This window comes from Pelodiscus sinensis, chromosome 11, assembly GCF_049634645.1.
Source record: "Pelodiscus sinensis isolate JC-2024 chromosome 11, ASM4963464v1, whole genome shotgun sequence".
Classification (NCBI taxonomy): Eukaryota; Metazoa; Chordata; order Testudines; family Trionychidae; genus Pelodiscus; species Pelodiscus sinensis.
This window is the reverse complement of record NC_134721.1, coordinates 48,510,910-48,528,121: the sequence shown is the minus strand read 5'-3', so window position 1 is coordinate 48,528,121 and position 17,212 is coordinate 48,510,910. Positions and strand designations below refer to the sequence as shown.

The 17,212-nt window shown below is 43.7% G+C and overlaps 1 protein-coding gene across 12 annotated transcripts in view; it reads left to right on the top strand.

The window, feature by feature from the left end:
* The window catches only part of IQSEC1 (IQ motif and Sec7 domain ArfGEF 1), a 611,669-nt gene that overhangs the window by 577,119 nt on the left and 17,338 nt on the right, over nucleotides 1-17,212 (top strand). For all 12 annotated transcript variants that reach the window (XM_075939721.1, XM_075939719.1, XM_075939722.1 and 9 more), the window contains 3 exons: nucleotides 1,687-1,716; nucleotides 5,325-5,450; nucleotides 9,533-9,632. In XM_075939721.1, coding sequence (XP_075795836.1) covers nucleotides 1,687-1,716; nucleotides 5,325-5,450; nucleotides 9,533-9,632 — 256 coding nt within the window. The remainder of the gene's footprint in view (nucleotides 1-1,686; nucleotides 1,717-5,324; nucleotides 5,451-9,532; nucleotides 9,633-17,212) is intronic.

Below are 17,212 nucleotides of genomic sequence, written 5' to 3'. Positions count from 1 at the left end.
AACTTTCACTAAGCAAGTGAACATTTCTCTGCATTCTAGCCTAGTTGGTAGTGCACATCTATGTGTAGTGGGGTTTATGAATATTACACATTATTTTTAAAATAAAGATGATTCAATTTGTACTTGGTTTAGCCACACATTCTCCATGTTACCTTCAGTCCTGAAATCTGGCTCTGAAATGTCTGCATTTTAAGCACCTTTCATGATTATATTTCAAAAGGATTGGAGCATGTTGCTGCAAAGTGACGTCTTAGAAAAAGCAATTTCAGTTTTATACCTTTTAATTAAAGACTTTATTGGTATCAGTATTTCCTAATCCTTAAAGCATGCTGTATAAGGGAGTGTTTAGGAGAGAGATGTACATTGGTGTACTCTTGTGGTGTCCGAGACAATCTGGGAACAAAGTCCTCTTGAATTCTAGGGCAGGTTCTTACACTCGCATCCTCCCTCTCTACGCTTTGGCAACTCACTTAACCCCTCTCCCTCTGTTTTTCTGTCTGTAGGAATGGGATAAGTATATTCACACGGGTGGTGAATATGATTCTGACTTTTGTATTTAGCCATTGATTTCTGTCCCAGGATCCTGAAGTGCTCTACAGTCATTAATTAATTTCTCCTCACAGAATCCTTATGTGGAGGAGGAAAGTATTTTTATCCCCTTTCTTAGAAATGAGGCACCTAAGGCACAGAGAAATTCAGGGGAACATTTTCTAAAATGTCCACTAATTTGGGGTGCCTTGGTTTTTGGATCCACCCCTAAAACCTGCAGCTGAAGTCCGTGGCTACTCCAGCTACTCAATGCTTGTGAAAGTCAGGCCTGCGGGGAGCGGTGGGGGCCTCGAGTTGGGCACCTTGTGAATTGATTTGCCCAAGGGCACACAGCTGGAAGTAGAACCCAGAGCTTCGAACTCTCACACCACAATCAGTAGATTCCAGTTTTTGAGGTTCAGCTTATTACTTCCCATTGGGAGTTCTCAGTGAGTAAGGAGAGATTAGAAACTGAGGAAGGATCTCAAGATTTTCCCAGTTTCTTGTAAAGAGCTTTGAAGATGAGTGCTAAATATTGTTTATCTGACCTGAGACTAACTCTGTTGGTTTAAAGCATACCACAGAAAAATGTGAATTAGATCCTGTTTCCTGTTGTCATGTGTGGAGTAATCAAGGCATGAAAGAAGACTGAACACCTCCTAGAAGAACTGGGGAAGGTGTCACCAAATATGAGAAAACTAATAGTGTCTTATACTAGCAAAAGCTATTTCCATATGCTTCGGGGGAGGGTGGAAGAGATAGGAAGAAAAATGTCTTAACTGTTCCGTAGGAAGTATTTGGGGGGAGATCATATTGACTGTCACACGATTTTCATTTGACACTATTTGTATGTATTTCTGGCTCCTGCCTTGTTCAGGCGCATCATATTCCAGAAACACGGGTTGATCCTGCAGTGTACCCATGCAGTCAGTGGAGTTAGGAACACTTAACAGCCTTTCCGAACGCACACTAGTTTTTCATGGAATCACATGCATTTGATGAGATTTTTTTCCTGTGAAAGAAAATTCAAGAAATAAAACATTTCTATGAATAAAAATAGGTGACTAGTCATGGTAAGACCAAGAAGTGTTCACTTGCTATGATACAGTACTGTTTTCTCTGAAGTTTAACAAACTTGTATGTGTCTTTCTACTGTAGATTGGATCTCTGCATCATGGACTTGGCTGTGTAGGTATTCCTTTTCATATTGATTCATGCTTTAGAAACCACATGAATGAGAGGCAGTTTAATATTCAGGGTTATACCTTACTAACATTAATATTTTCCTGATGTATTTTTGGCTTTTTCAAAACGTAGGTGTCTTTCAGTTGATTACTCTTTTAAGCAAACTTTTCTCATTGGTGACTTAGCAAAAACATGCCAACACCTCCTGTAGAAGTCAATTCATGCTCTGTGGTATAAAGATTTCCTAAGAATGAAAGTTTTTCCTTGAGGTAGTTTGCAATTCATTGCCTAGAGTATTTTAGATTTTGTGTTTTCTCATGTTCTGTCTTTTTAATTGTCAGTGCTAATAGAAATTGCCACCACATTATCTAGGTGCCCAATGCAAAAATAAAAATTACATTGATTCTGCCCCATAAGGCACATCTTCCACCCTGTGCTCACTTTGTCTCTTATCAAAAGATAGATGAATACAGCAGGCATTAAATAAAAATTCAATTATATTCCAAAAACCTTATGAAGTGTTCCACTTATTTTAATCTCAGCCTAGTATTGCCAGTAGTAGTACAGTAAACTTCCGATAATCCGGCACCTTTAGGACCCAGGGGGTGCCGGATTATCAGATATGCCGGACTATCGGAAGGGGGGGCTATGAAGGGGGTGGGGAAGGGGGGGATGCATCCATTCCACCCCACCCCAGGCCCCTCATAGCCCCCCCCCCCTTCCGAAAGTCCAGCTCTGCCCCAGGTGTCCCTGATTGAGCCGCTGCTGGTCAGTTTCAGCAGCAGCTGAATCGGGGACGCCTGCAGCAGAGCAGCTGGAGTGCTGCCGGGTTGGTCCGGTAGCGCCGCTCCTCGGCGCTACTGGACCAACCCGGCAGCACTCCAGCTGCTCTATCCCAGGTGTACCCAAGTCAGCTGCTGCTGAAACTGATCAGGGGCTGATTCCAGGAAGCCAGAGCAGAACAGCTCTGCCTCGGGCTTCCTGGAGTCAGTCGCTGGTCAGTTTCAGCAGCGGCTGAATCGGGGACAGCTGGCGTGCTGCCGGGTTGGTCCCGCAGCCCCGAGGAGCAGCGCTACCGGACCTACCCGGCAGCACTCCAGCTGCTCTGCCCCCGGCTTCCCCGATTCAGCCGCTGGTCAGTTTTAACAGCGGCTGAATTGGGGAAGCTGGGGGCAGAGCAGCTCCAATGGTCCAGCTGCCCGGAGCACTTCCGGGTTCCTGATGGTGCCGGACCATCAGGAGTTCCAGACCATCAGATGCCGGACCAACGGAGTTTTACTGTAAAAACCATTTTAAAAAATGTATGTCAAGGCAGTGAAAGAGAAATATAAACGCTAATTCCCTGGCTTAGTTTTGTACTATGTTTATAACGTAGCACCTTCTCTCAAAAGATTAGATGTCATTTTACAAATTTGACTCAATGATTTTTTATTTTACATTATTATTTTACCCTAGGATAACCCAGAGAATGTATTTTCCCATTACTTCTCATTTGCTTTCCTTTAATCTGCCTGCCTTGTGCCATCCTTGCATGAGCAGCCAACTTGGTAGAGTTGTGGAAAGCTTTATTTCATAGGCTAATGGAAGCATCTGTTCATACTTCCTAGGTGCGTGTTTAGCAATGCTGGCGGTTGTGAAAATGCTCTGGAAGATACCTCTGTTGATGGTTAGGGATGAAAATGTTTTTGTAGGTCTCTCTGTAGTTAATTCTAAATTAACTGGGCTCAATTTACCTCTGAGAGCCTTATCATCTTGCAGTGGCAGATCCCGGCCTACCAGCCCTTGGGAGGGAAGTCTGTCTGCCTGGAGATGGGGGAATGCAGCAGCCTAAAACACCTCTAAGACCTTCACTGGTGGGAGCCCATGCTGCCTAGTCCAGAACATAAAGTGGGCAAGGCTAGGATTGCCAGGTGTGCAGTATTGACCCCGACAGTCCAGTATTTTCGCCTCCTGTCCAGTTAAAAAAAAATCAGAAAATACCAGACACCTAAAATGTCCAGTATTTTCTGGGTTTTTTCCCTGCCAGGAGGCGAAAATACCGGACACCTGGCAACTCTATGACACACTCAGCAACTGCTCCCCCCCGCCTTACCTGGTTCCGCAGGGAAGCTGCCTTCTGGCTTGACCAAGAAAACAAGGTAACCGCTGGCAAAAAGCCTAAAGACCCTAATCAAGGGGAAGCAATGCCTTCCCTGGGTCTTAGTGCTCAACCTCTCCCGTCTTCCTATCCCTATTCTGACTCTGCACACACTTAAAGGGGCCATGCTATTTTAATGTTTTTTTTTGTTTGTTTTTTCTCAACTTTGGTCTCTCCTTTTTTTCCCCCCTCAGTATAATTTTTTCCCCAGATGTGTGTGTGTTTTTTTGTTTTTTTGTTTTTGCGGGGGGGGGGGGAGGAGTCGGTATTTTTGGTTAAACCATCTGGCAAACCGAGGCAAGGCTGACCTCAAGGCAAACTGACTCAGCACCTTTTCTCTAGCATTCTCTGCCAGCAGGACTCATGTAGTATTAGTCAGGTTTTAAAACTATCCTCCTCTGGCAAAAACCACAGGAGAATAAGTAATGGCTACTGGGGGTGAAATCCTGTCATGATTAGTGTCAGTGGCAAAAATCTCATTGATTTCAATAAGGCCAGGATTCCACCCAATGAAATGACTAAGGAGGGAAAGTTGTCCATGTCCGTTTCTGTACTGAAATACAGGCCACACCGTGAATAAGTTTTGAGAACTACTGATTTAGAGCAATAGTAAACACTTCCTAACAGTCTCTGCTTGTTCAGCTTGCTTGGCCTAACAAAACATTCTCTACTCATGCAAAATAAGAGGTTGTAATAAAGTAGTTCATTTAAAATAAGAAAAAGAAGTCTAAATGCAAAGGAATAGTCTATGCTTGACCTGGAAAAAAATTAAAAACATCCATTTTTAATATGACTGGCAGAATAATCTTTTTTTCATTTGAAAGACATGAAGTCTCAGTAGATACAGAATAACAATTTTCTGTAGAGGATGTAGGGAGAGATGTTTCAGGAAAGGAGGAAGTTGTTATTGGTTTTCTTATCAGCATGAGAAAAGAAGTCAGACTAAAAATGCATTTACTTTTTCCTGTTCATACCACCTCCCCTTGATATCATGAATGCACAGATTGAATTAACCAATTAAAAGCAAATGATTAAAAACAACAAAAACCTCTGAAGCCTGGTGTATTCACTGTCTCACAAGAAGTGAAATAATTTTGCGTTCTGTTATTTGGTATTAGCTATTTAAAAGTGTGCAACAAAATGGAAACACTTTGCTGTGTGATCACAGTTTCTCCTTAATTTTGTTCATTGTTTTTCAACTATACAAAACGCCCATTGGTTTCAGTGTGCAGAATACAAATCCCTACAGAATATCTGACAAAATGATTTCGTTATGTTGCAGATTTGTTGAAACTTTGCAGTAGATATATCTATGTTGTTATATTGTTCATCCTTTGAAAAAAATGGTCTATGAATGATCTTAAATAACTAAGAATATTAGAAGTACAGTATTAGCATAAGTATAAAGTCTTCAGGCAAGAAAGGCACTCTTTATTAATTGAAATCAGTGTTGTACTTTTTCTTTATATCATAGGTACTCTCTCTACCCCATCGGAGACTTGTTTGCTACTGTAGGTTGTTTGAAGTTCCAGACCCAAATAAACCTCAGAAGCTTGGTCTGCACCAGCGAGAAATATTTTTATTTAATGACCTCCTTGTGGTATGTATTTTCAGACACAATGTATGTTTTTAAGATAAGCTTTTATTAGCACAGAGATTCTGATAAGTAAGGAGACTTCCTAAGTATTCCAAGAAGTGTATAGAAAACTTTATTTCCATTGCTTGATTTTTGCAGCCTTTCACTTACTTATCTTTGCTTAGAGGGAGACAGCTTAACCTTTGCCCAGATAGTGTTATCAGAGTATTTTTGGCACCCTGGCTGAAGGCTTTTTTGCTAGAGAGCTTTACTAGCACTATCAACCATGTTGTCTGCAACATAATGTTGTTTTTCTAACTCATAAGGTCCAGCTTTCTAAAATCCAAATGTTTTGCAGATACTGCTGAAGGCTGGGAGCCAGACTTTTAAAGGTATTCATGTGCCTAAGGCAATGTTTCTCAGAGAGGTCCGTGGACCCACTCTGAGAGAGCTGCTAGTGGGCAGTTCTGGTTTGTTTATTACTAGCTACGGAGCCTCATGGCTCCCATTGGCTGCAGTTCCCCATTTGCAGCCAAGAGAAGCCGCAGGAAGCCATGAGACTCAGGCCGCTGCTTCCCGTGGCTCTCCTTGGCTGCAAACTGTGAACCGCAGCCAGTGGGAGCCATAAGGCTCCATGGCTGCAGAGTCAGTAAGTAAACAAGCCGGAGCAACCTGCTAGCAGCTTTCTCAGAGTGAGTCCATGGCATCCAATGGAACTGGTGTAGATGGCACCCAGTGGAACTTTCAGAAATACCTAGGTTCCTAACTTCTATTGATTTCAGGGGAATTACGCACCTTTATACACCTTAATATCTTTAAAAATGTGACCCTCAGTCTTCTTGGGGCTTAGCACTATTTTGATGGAGCCTGGTGTTTTCCATTCCCATTGTTTTCCATGGGAAACAGGACACTGAAAATCCAACAGGTTGTATGTACTAAGAGGGAAAGTGTTATGGATCTGGATTTTAATAGCTATAAACTAAGGATGTTGTATCCTATAGTTATCTACAACATAGGTTTCCCTTCCCATGTTATATGCATACGCTTGGAGGAAGTAGAAGAGTTTAGTTTACAAGGGGAAGATCTTTCTTATCTAAGCAGTGAGTATATCATTGCAAATATGTTGAATTTTAAAAATTGAGTTCTACTTATTGAGTTTATCCTTATAATAAATTAAGTCAATTCTAGCAAATCTTCAGGAAAAAAAGCATGGTGTTAGGGCTATGGATTACTTGCATGAATATCATTAATACTTCATGACAATAAAGCCTGTCATTTTCCCCAGGCCTTTCGTAAGTAATCCCAGCCCAGATTCTAGGTTAATTTTATTATCTGACTTTAGCTGGTTAATATTTGTTCGAGTCAAGGTGGTCTGAGCATTTCTTTTTTTGTATTATGCACTGTCTGAATTATTTGTAGGATGGACCCCCAGAGCATTGAGCAGGAGCCTGGATTATTATAATTCAAATACATTTAAAAAATAAGTGTCACAATTCACAATACAAATTGTGTTCTAGTGACCCATGATTATGAACTAGATCCTTAAATAGTCTAGGAAGAGTTCATGTCTAACTGTTCATAATCACTGCTAAGCCCCTAAATGTGGGCATAATCAAGACCATAAAAAGTTATTACAAGGAAGAGGGAGAAAAACTTTTCTCCTTAACCTTTGAGAATAGAACATGAAGCTTAAATTACAGCAAGGGCAGTTTAGGATGGACATTAAGAAAAACTTCCTAACTGTCAGGGTTATTAAGCACTGGAATAAATTCCCAAGTATTCTTAGTCCTCTTCACTCACTTACAATTTTGTGATACTATGATTTTCTTTGAAAAGTTCTTTCTAGTTACTACTGTTAGCGATAAGAAAGTAGTTTAATACAATAGTTTATTGTTGCGGAAAATATTTGTGATAGTTCCAGATTATCTGCTTCAAAAAAGGCTCTCTGGCTATTAAAATAACAAAACAGGAAAAAATAATTACACCTGACTATTGATCTATGTTCAATAAATGTGCTACGATCAGATGTGTCTATTCTCTTGAATATAAGGGTACGTCTAGACTACAGGGTTTTGTCGACAGAAGTTTTGTCGACAGATACTGTTGACAAAACTTCTGTCGACATAGAGCATCCAGACACATTGAGTTCTGTCGACAAAGCAAGCTGCTTTGTCGACAGAACCCTGTAGTCTAGACGCAACCCTACAGGCAATAACACCTTCTGTTGACAGAATTCTGTCGACAGAAGGTGTTATGCCTTGTAAAATGAGGTTTACCAGCGTCGACAAAACTGCTGAGTTCTGTCGACGTTATGTCGACAGAACTCAGCGGTGGTGTAGACGCTGGTATAGTTTTGTCGACAAAAGTCCACTTTTGTCGACAAAACTCAGTAGTCTAGACACACCCTAAGTTGAATATGTTAAAATATATTGTACAGATTATTTTCCTTCCAGCATACAGTTAGCTGAGCCCATTGTTTGTAAAAATACAAATAAAAGGAGTAACAGTTTGGAAGCATTTGATTTGAATTACTTTCAAATGCAGGAATACTTTCAGTACTCTGCAGTCTGAGGCTCTGTCTACATTCAAGAACACTGATATTCTAATGTAGGAAATCAGTGCTTCTTGCGCAAAGACTCTGACTCTCCCGCTCAGGGATAAGCCCTCTTGCGCAACTGTTCTTGCGCAAGAGGCCAGTGTAGACGGGCAATGGAATGGCCATCGGAGCTTTCTTGTGTAAGAGAGCGTCTACACTGGCACGGATGTTTTTGCACAAAAGCACATCTCTTGCGCAAAGGCACATGCCAGTGTAGACGCTCTCTTGCGCAAATACTTTAACGCAAAAACTCTTGCATTAAAAGTATTTGCGCAAAACCATGCCAGTGTAGACGTACCCCGAATGTATTTTGATTTTTACCTGGGGAATTAAGTTGGTTGGCATTTTGCTCTGAGTGGTGCCATATAGGTACAGTGCTTGCTCGTTATATACAATTTGTACTATTGCTCGGGGCTTGAACAAAGCAGGCTTTCCTTTAAAAACAGAAAAATAACCTTCATGTCCAAATCGTGAGAGTAAATCCACGGAACATTGTCATTCTCTGCAAAGAGTCTCTATCTTGTCTCCCTTAGTCTGATGATAATAGTTTTGTCAAATGTATCAGTGAAAACTGACCAGAGTCTCATTAGTTATTGGTGCAAATGGGGAACTCTATAGCTAGAAGTTAAAATGAACAAGAACAGAGTCAATCTTATTCTGCTGCTGGATGAGCTAGCTGTGAGCTGCAGCAGAGGCAGGATCTAGTCACTGTGGAGGATGTCTCAAAAACAGACTGAAGAGTGGAGCAGGAGTTATTTGTATTTCTTTAGTGCCTAGAAGTCTGTCAGAATCAGGGTTCCAGTGTATTAAGCACTATACAAACATAGTCTAATCAGACAAGACAGACCAAGGGTAGGAGGGGAATCAGAAGCACCAGGAGGTGAAGAAATGTGGCCACGTCACATAGCAGGTTCCAGAACTGAAACCAGATCTCCTGAGTTCCATTCCAGTACCTTGGTCCATCCCTCTGCAATCTCATTGTAGGACAGAGAGAGGAAGAGCTGCTCTGGCCAGGTAGTAGCCAGAAGGGATACACGCTTCAGATATTAACTAGTGGGAGGAAGCTACAAAAGAATTTGTTCCACAAACCAAGTCCACAGACCACATACTGATAGGAATCCTACCACCATCCCTATAAGTTTGCTTTGTTTCTTATCTGTGGCCTTGGGAAATACGGTAATACATAGATATTTTCACTCCAAGCTCTCTGGGAGGTAGGTGTCATGTAACTTTTTCAAGCCTTATTTATCTTTCTGCACGCAAAGGTTGTAGAATCTTATCCCAAGAGACCAATCCCAGTGCAGGAGGGGGAAAAAGCAAATGTAGCAAATAGTTATTGTACTGCAGACTAGAAACTGTCTTTGGGAGTAGAGGAGGGATATACCAGTGCCAAGAGTGATTGAAGTAGTTTGCATAGAATTGTTCCATTATTATAGTTGAGTGCTTTCCACTGACATTCAGATTAAAGAACACATTCTTATTTTGTCTGTTTTTTAATTGATATTTTCAGGTCACCAAGATCTTTCAAAAGAAGAAGAATTCGGTGACATACAGTTTTCGACAATCCTTTTCCCTTTATGGAATGCAAGTTCTTCTTTTTGAGAATCAGTGTAAGCCTTTTTCTCTATTTTTGGGGTGCCTTGTGGTTTTCTGATATCAGGACAAAGAACTACCCATCAGTTTCTTAGTTCTAGGATTGAAATGAGTGTGTGCTGGAGCTAGTTCTAGAATTAAATACAGAACACTCATTGAAAAGGGCAGGAGTGGTGAGAGATTCCTGGCTTAAAGATGGAAGTCGCATCTGGCTCAAAGGTGTTCCTGAATGTTGTGAGGGCAAATTTAGAGTATCCTTTTCTTATTTTCAGTTGCAGTTAACAAACCTGTGTTTACATATAGTACTAAATAGTAACTGTGAGATAGATTTGTATAAAACAGTTTCTCAGATCACTGTTTGTTTCCTTTTTGTACTGATTTATAACTCCTCAAAGTGCCTGGGGAACTTGCTTAAGTGAAAGATAATATAATTAGATGAACTTTCTTTTTAAAAAAAAAACTCCTGTCCCCAGATGTTTGCAGGGTAATTTAAATGCTTTGTCAGTCAGACATACCACACTTTCGGTACGTCTACACTACAGCGTAATTTCAAAATATCTAATTTTGAATAGTTATTTCGAAATAAGATATTTTGAAATAACATGTCTACACACAAAATGCATTTCGAAATAGTGCGTCCACACTGAGTGGACACTGAATTGTATTTAAGGCTGGCCGGAACCAGTTCCGGCAGGGCATCAGGTTAGGAGTTACTTTGTGTGGCTGCTGCCTGAGGCTATCTGAGGTCTGTGCTCCTCCCTCCCACCCTCCCACCAGGCAGCCAATTCTCAGGTTTTCCTACTTGCCTGCCTACCTCGATGAGAGACAGCAAAGCATTCTGTCTCTGTGTGCTCTGGTTGCCCTCACACGGGACACCACCGCACTCTGCAACATGGAGCCAGAGCTGCCCTGGACACTCTGGTGCTTCTCGTGGATGTGTTGCTGCGAGCCTGGCTGCAGTTTCTGCAGACTGCCATCCAGGAGATCCATCGGGATCAAGGAGGCCCTGCAGGAGAGCTTCCGCCCTGAGGAGCTCTAAGAGCCTCCCTGGTCTGCCCCACTGGGGGCTTGTGCCTCATTCCTCCCTCACGTCCTTCCACTTACCCCCTTACCCCTCCCTAACCCCCCTTCCTGATGTCAAAATACACGTGTTTTCATGAACACAAACTCTCTTTATTTAACAAAATAGGGAGGGAAGTGAATAAAACTCGTGAGACTGGAGAAAGGAGGCAGGAGAGGGGGGGGTGGGAGAGGGGAGAAGGAAACCTGGGAGGAGGGAATCATAGAATCATAGAATCATAGAATAATAGGACTGGAAGGGACCTCGAGAGGTCATCGAGTCCAGCCCCCCGCCCTCAAGGCAGGACCAAGCTCCACCTACACCATCCCTGACAGATGTCTATCTAACCTGTTCTTAAATATCTCCAGAGAGGGAGATTCCACCACCTCCCTTGGCAATTTATTCCAATATTTGACCACCCTGACAGTTAGGAATTTTTTCCTAATGTCCAATCTAAACCTCCCCTGCTGCACTTTAAGCCCATTACTCCTTGTCCTGTCCTCAGAAACCAAGAGGAACAAATTTTCGCCTTCCTCCTTGTGACACCCTTTTAGATATTTGAAAACCGCTATCATGTCCCCCCTTAATCTTCTTTTTTCCAAACTAAACAAGCCCAGTTCATGAAGCCTGGCTTCATAGGTCATGTTCTCTAGACCTTTAATCATTCTTGTCGCTCTTCTCTGTACCCTTTCCAATTTCTCCACATCTTTCTTGAAATGTGGCGCCCAGAACTGGACACAGTACTCCAGCTGAGGCCTAACTAGTGCAGAGTAGAGCGGCAGAATGACTTCACGAGTTTTGCTTACAACACACCTGTTGATACAACCTAGAATCATATTTGCTTTTTTTGCAACAGCATCACACTGTTGACTCATATTCAACTTGTGGTCCACTATGACCCCTAGATCCCTTTCCGCCATGCTCCTTCCTAGACAGTCGCTTCCCATCTTGTATGTATGGAACTGATTGTTCCTTCCTAAGTGGAGCACTTTGCATTTCTCTTTATTAAACCTCATCCTGTTTACCTCTGACCATTTCTCTAACTTGCTAAGGTCATTTTGAATTATGTCCCTATCCTCCAAAGAAGTCGCAACCCCACCCAGTTTGGTATCATCTGCAAACTTAATAAGAGTACTCTCTATCCCAATATCTACATCATTGATGAAGATATTGAATAGTACGGGTCCCAAAACAGACCCTTGAGGAACTCCACTTGTTATCCCTTTCCAGCAGGATTTAGAACCGTTAACAACAACTCTCTGACTACGGTTATCCAGCCAATTATGCACCCACCTTATCGTGGCCCTATCTAAGTTATATTTGCCTAGTTTATCAATAAGAATATCATGCGAGACCGTATCAAATGCCTTACTAAAGTCTAGGTATATGACATCCACCGCTTCTCCCTTATCCACAAGGCTCGTTATCTTATCAAAGAAAGCTATCAGATTAGTTTGGCATGACTTGTTCTTCACAAACCCATGCTGGCTATTCCCTATCACTTTATTACTTTCCAAGTGTTTGCATACGATTTCCTTAATTAACTGCTCCATTATCTTCCCTGGGACAGACGTTAAACTGACCGGTCTATAATTTCCTGGGTTGTTCTTATTCCCCTTTTTATAGATGGGCACAATATTTGCCCTTTTCCAGTCTTCTGGAATCTCCCCTGTCTGCCATGATTTTTCAAAGATCATAGCTAAAGGCTCAGATACCTCCTCTATCAGCTCCTTGAGTATCCTGGGATGCATTTCATCAGGACCTGGTGACTTGCTGACATCTAACTTTCCTAAGTGATTTTTAACTTGTTCTTTGTGTATCCTATCTTCTAAACTTACCCTCTCTCTGCTTGTATTCACTACGTTAGGCACACCTCCAGACTTCTCGGTGAAGACCGAAACAAAGAAGTCATTGAGCATCTCCGCCATTTCCAAGTTCCCTGTTACTGCTTCTCCCTCCTCACTAAGCAGTGGGCCTACCCTGTCCTTAGTCTTCCTCTTCCTTTTAATGTATTTATAAAAGGTCTTCTTGTTTCCCTTTATGCCTGTAGCTAGTTTGATCTCATTTTGTGCCTTTGCCTTTCTAATCTTGCCCCTGCATTCCCGTGTTGCTTGCCTATATTCATCCTTTGTTAGTTGTCCTAGTTTCCATTTTTTATATGACTCCTTTTTTATTTTGAGATCATGCAAGATCTCCTTGTTAAGCCAAGCTGGTCTTTTGCCATATTTTCTATCTTTCCTACACAGCGGAATTGTTTGCTTTTGGGCCCTTAACAACGTCCCTTTGAAATACTTCCAACTCTCCTCAGTTGTTTTTCCCTTCAGTCTTGCTTCCCATGGGACCTTACCTACAAGTTCTCTGAGCTTATCAAAATCTGCCTTCCTGAAATCCATAACCTCAATTGTGCTGGTCTCCCTTCTACCTTTCCTTAAGATCATGAACTCTATTATTTCATGATCACTGTCCCCTATACTGTCTTCCACTTTCAAGTTCTCAACTAGTTCCTCCCTATTTGTTAAAACCAAATCCAGAACAGCTTCTCCTCTGGTAGCTTTTTCAACCTTCTGAAACAGAAAGTTGTCTCCAATGCAGTCCAGAAACTTATTGGATAGCCTGTGCCTCGCTGTGTTAGTTTCCCAACATATGTCTGGATAGTTGCAAGGGGCAGAAGGGGAAAGGGAAGCACAGGGCTCAGGGTTGGGGGCTCACCGGACCAATTGTCTCCCAGCACCATGGGTGCTGGGGCCTTGGTGTCCTTGGGGGGTAGAGGGAAAAGCGGGAATAGGAGAAGGAGTGGGAGGAGGAGCGGTAGCTGGGGAGGCAGCAGGCGCTGGAGCGGTAGAAGGCAGCACGCTCTGCACCAGGGTGTGCAGGTGTTGGCAGATGGTACGGCCCTGGGCAAGCTACTCCCACCGGAGCTGCAGGTCTTCTTGCACCCGGTGCTGTTGGTACCCCTACATTGTGCGGGAGAGATGTCCCCTGCCTCTGTGTAGAGTGGCCTTGTGGAGGGAGGGCGTCCTGCTGTGTCCCACCCTCGAGTCAGGAGACTGTCATGCCTCTTCGTACATACACGCGTGTGGCTAACAGGGTAAGGCCCCTGTGTGGCAGCCAGCTGGGGCCACATGCCCAGGGGTGGCACAGCACATGCTCGCACATGCACAGGTTGCTGCGTGATCCGTGGACAAGCAAGGCCCACATGCGCAGTCCCTGGTTTCCGTCTCCCCCTCCCCGGGATTAGGGGACAGTGACAGCATTCACATATTGATGCCTCCCCAGCCTCGGAGGACACCGGTGACAGGCCTGCTGGGGGTCCTGGGTGCGCGGCACGGTCCCTCCGCTCTCCTGCGGCTCCTGGCCCTCCTCCTCCTCCATGTCCTGGTCAGGGCCCTCTGCCCCAGGGTTAACGACTGCCTGGGGGGCACGGACCATCCCACCCCCCAGGATGTGGTCCAGGGCGTCAAAATAGGGTCAGGTGTCTTCCCCTGTTTGGGAGCTGCCCCCTGTGGCTTTGGCATACTCCTGCCACAGCTCCTTGATTTTCATGCGAACCTGCTCCTGGGTTCACATGTGGCCTTTGGTGGCCAGGCTGGCAGCTATCCTTAGATAGCCCCCATAGATCTCCATCTAGTGCAGAGATCATGAATGTTGGGGGCATTCCCCCAAACCTAAATAAGGCCCATGATCTCCACCCTGGACCAGGAAGGTGCCTGCCTTCTCCAGACACTGGCAGGCTCCTGGGAGCTGGCAGACTGCTCCTGGGGAGCGGTGGAGGGCTGGCTGCCAGTGGCTTGCTGGCTCATGTTTTGGGGCCACTGGGTCAGGTACAGCGACTGCTGGCTCTCGGCTGGCAGGCTTGGAGCTGGCACAGGCACTGTGGCCAGAGTCTACTCCTTTAAGGGCTCCGGGGTGCGGAGGGGGGAGGGAGAGGAGTGTTCTTGTTGAGGCTGGAGTGGCCACTAGGGCACCCTGAAAAGGGCTGGAGGCCCCCTATTTCGAATTAAGTGTCTACGCAGCACTTATTTCAAAATAGCAGTTTCGAAATTGACGTTCTTCCTCGTGGAATGAAGTTTCCCAATTTCAAAATAAGCCCTCTGGTATTTCGATTTAATTTCAAAATAGCGGTTGGCTTGTGTAGACGCTAAGAAAGTTATTTCGAAGTAACGGCCGTTATTTGGAAATCACTTTGCTGTGTAGACATACCCTTTGTCTCTGGGACACAGCCAGAATGCAGCCTTTCATATGAACATCTTGCCCCTACTCCTGGAGAGTTGAGCATCAAGAGCCAATAGCAATCTAGCAGCAAGCATTGCTGTTTCTATGGGACATAAGTGGTCTGTCTGATATTTGGCATCCAGACCATGGATGGCTTTATAGGTAATAGTTAAAATGTTGACCTGCAGAACAAATACAATGTGATTCATGGGTACAATAGTTTCTGGCTTCTCCAAGGTGCCTGCCATTCCTATGACCTCTGAAAATGAAGCCACATGCTCAAATGGCTCATCCAACTACAGTAATAAGTTGGTGTATTTTACATGAGCTGAAGAGTCTGAGTGATTTTAAAGCCGGGGAATCATTGAGCAGAAGGGATGACAGGATGGAACTGTCCAGGTCTCCAGTGCACTCCCAGCCCCACTCCCAGGGAGCCCCCTGCCATCCCGTGCTGCTGCCTCTGTATCAAAAGCAACTGCACAGGGTGGCAGGCGGAGCTTAAAAATTGGCTCTCCCACGCAGATTGGCTCTTGCCTGTCACCGCACACTGCTGCCTCTGATATAGAAGCAGCAGCATGGGGTAACAGCAGCCTCTGTTCATAAGGGGCCCGAGTTCCCTGTGGACAGAGGCTGCTCCGATATCCCATCTGTCCACCTCCACCCCACCCCCGCTCTGCTGCCTCTGATACAGAGGCAGCAGAGCAGGGAGGGAGAAGGCCGTTCTCATGGGGAGCCAACTTAAAAGTTGGCTTCCTGCATGTACCGGCTCCTGCCTACCCCTCTCGCCTTCCACACTGCTGTCTCTCTCTATCAGAAGCAACAGTGCGGGTGTGAGGGAGCAGGTACCCCCACAGGATCTGGTGCTCATGGGGAGCTGGCTTTTAATCCAGCTCCCCACCAGTACCGGCTCCCACCTCCCCCACCCCTTGTTGCCTCTGATACAGAGGCAGCAAGGGTGGTGGGGAGTGTGTGTAGTCGACAGGATTAACCAACAAGTCCAGGTTTATCGGTTAATCATTTAAACAACTATTCACTGACCAATTTTACGTGAGCTGAAGAGTCTGAATGATTTTTGTAAACTATTTAAGGGCAAAGTGCTCAGAATGTGAAAACGATATACATCACAAGGGGAATAGAGAGTCTAGTTTCCTGCAACCTGTGAAATTTATATTCTCTCAGTTTCCTCTTACCCACAGGAGTGTTACTGTAAGTTCTGCAGGAGTGACTAGAGCAGGCAAGTAACCAATATCATTCCATCCAGTAAATCTGCATGTTGCAGCTGTCAGAATTAACTTGTTCTCGGGGAATGGAATTCATGAACGTTCTGAAGCCACTGTCACTAATGCAAAGGGAATGAAAGCTTTCAATTTGGCTGCTGCAGAGTCTACTAAAATTATTGGCATTCCGTGCTTGATAAGGGTAAAATACATTACGGGATTTGTTGGCTACAGACAAGGGACAACGGCAAGTCTCTCCTGTGCATAAATAGGCCAAGAGGAAAACATTTCTATTTACAAACAAAAGTCATTTTAAAAAATGTTAAGGTTGGAAGCATATTTTTAGGGGAGTCCAACACCTGAATTATTTATATGCATGTATCCTGCTGTAAAAATATCAGTTATATTAACAGTTATGCTGGCCATAGGAGTTTGCTGCTGGGGAGGTTTGGATGGTTTGTGTAGTAGAGCTGGTATGTACAATTCACTGGCTTGAGTTTCTCTGTAGTATCAAGTTGCCTTACTTTTCCTTGCTCAGCTCTTATGAATGTCTTTTTTTTTAAGTTCTAGTTTGTAAATGACTAGCTAGTTGGCATCTCTTCTACTCAAGACAGGTGAATGGCTTGATTTTTCCCTTTTGGTTGAAAGTATGTGCTTTGGATGATGCATAAGCAAATGGTGGCTGTATTTGACTCTGCTCTTTTGCACACTGTGTAATACTTTTGGAACACAATGACCTAAGCAGCTGAAGATAGAAATTGTTTCATACCAAATGGTATTGCTTGAGTGAATGACTAAGAGAGGATTGGTTGTTCTGCTTAAATAAAAATCTACAATGCTTGAATTCCATTTTGTTGTGTGCTCAGAAGCACCCTGTGTTGGAGTAATGTATCGTGGACTTTAATACATGGAAGAGATCTGATCCTTCTTGAAAGTTTAGGTCAGCATTCATTTTGGGGATCTTCTGGTAGTCAATAAAATCAGATGGTTCGGGAAAGAAATTATATTAAATTATTTATTGCACATGTTTCAAGAGTATGTGAAGCCTCATTTCCAGGGGGTTGTAATTAAAGCAAAAAGTGAAACTATTTTTTAAGTGGAGAAAATC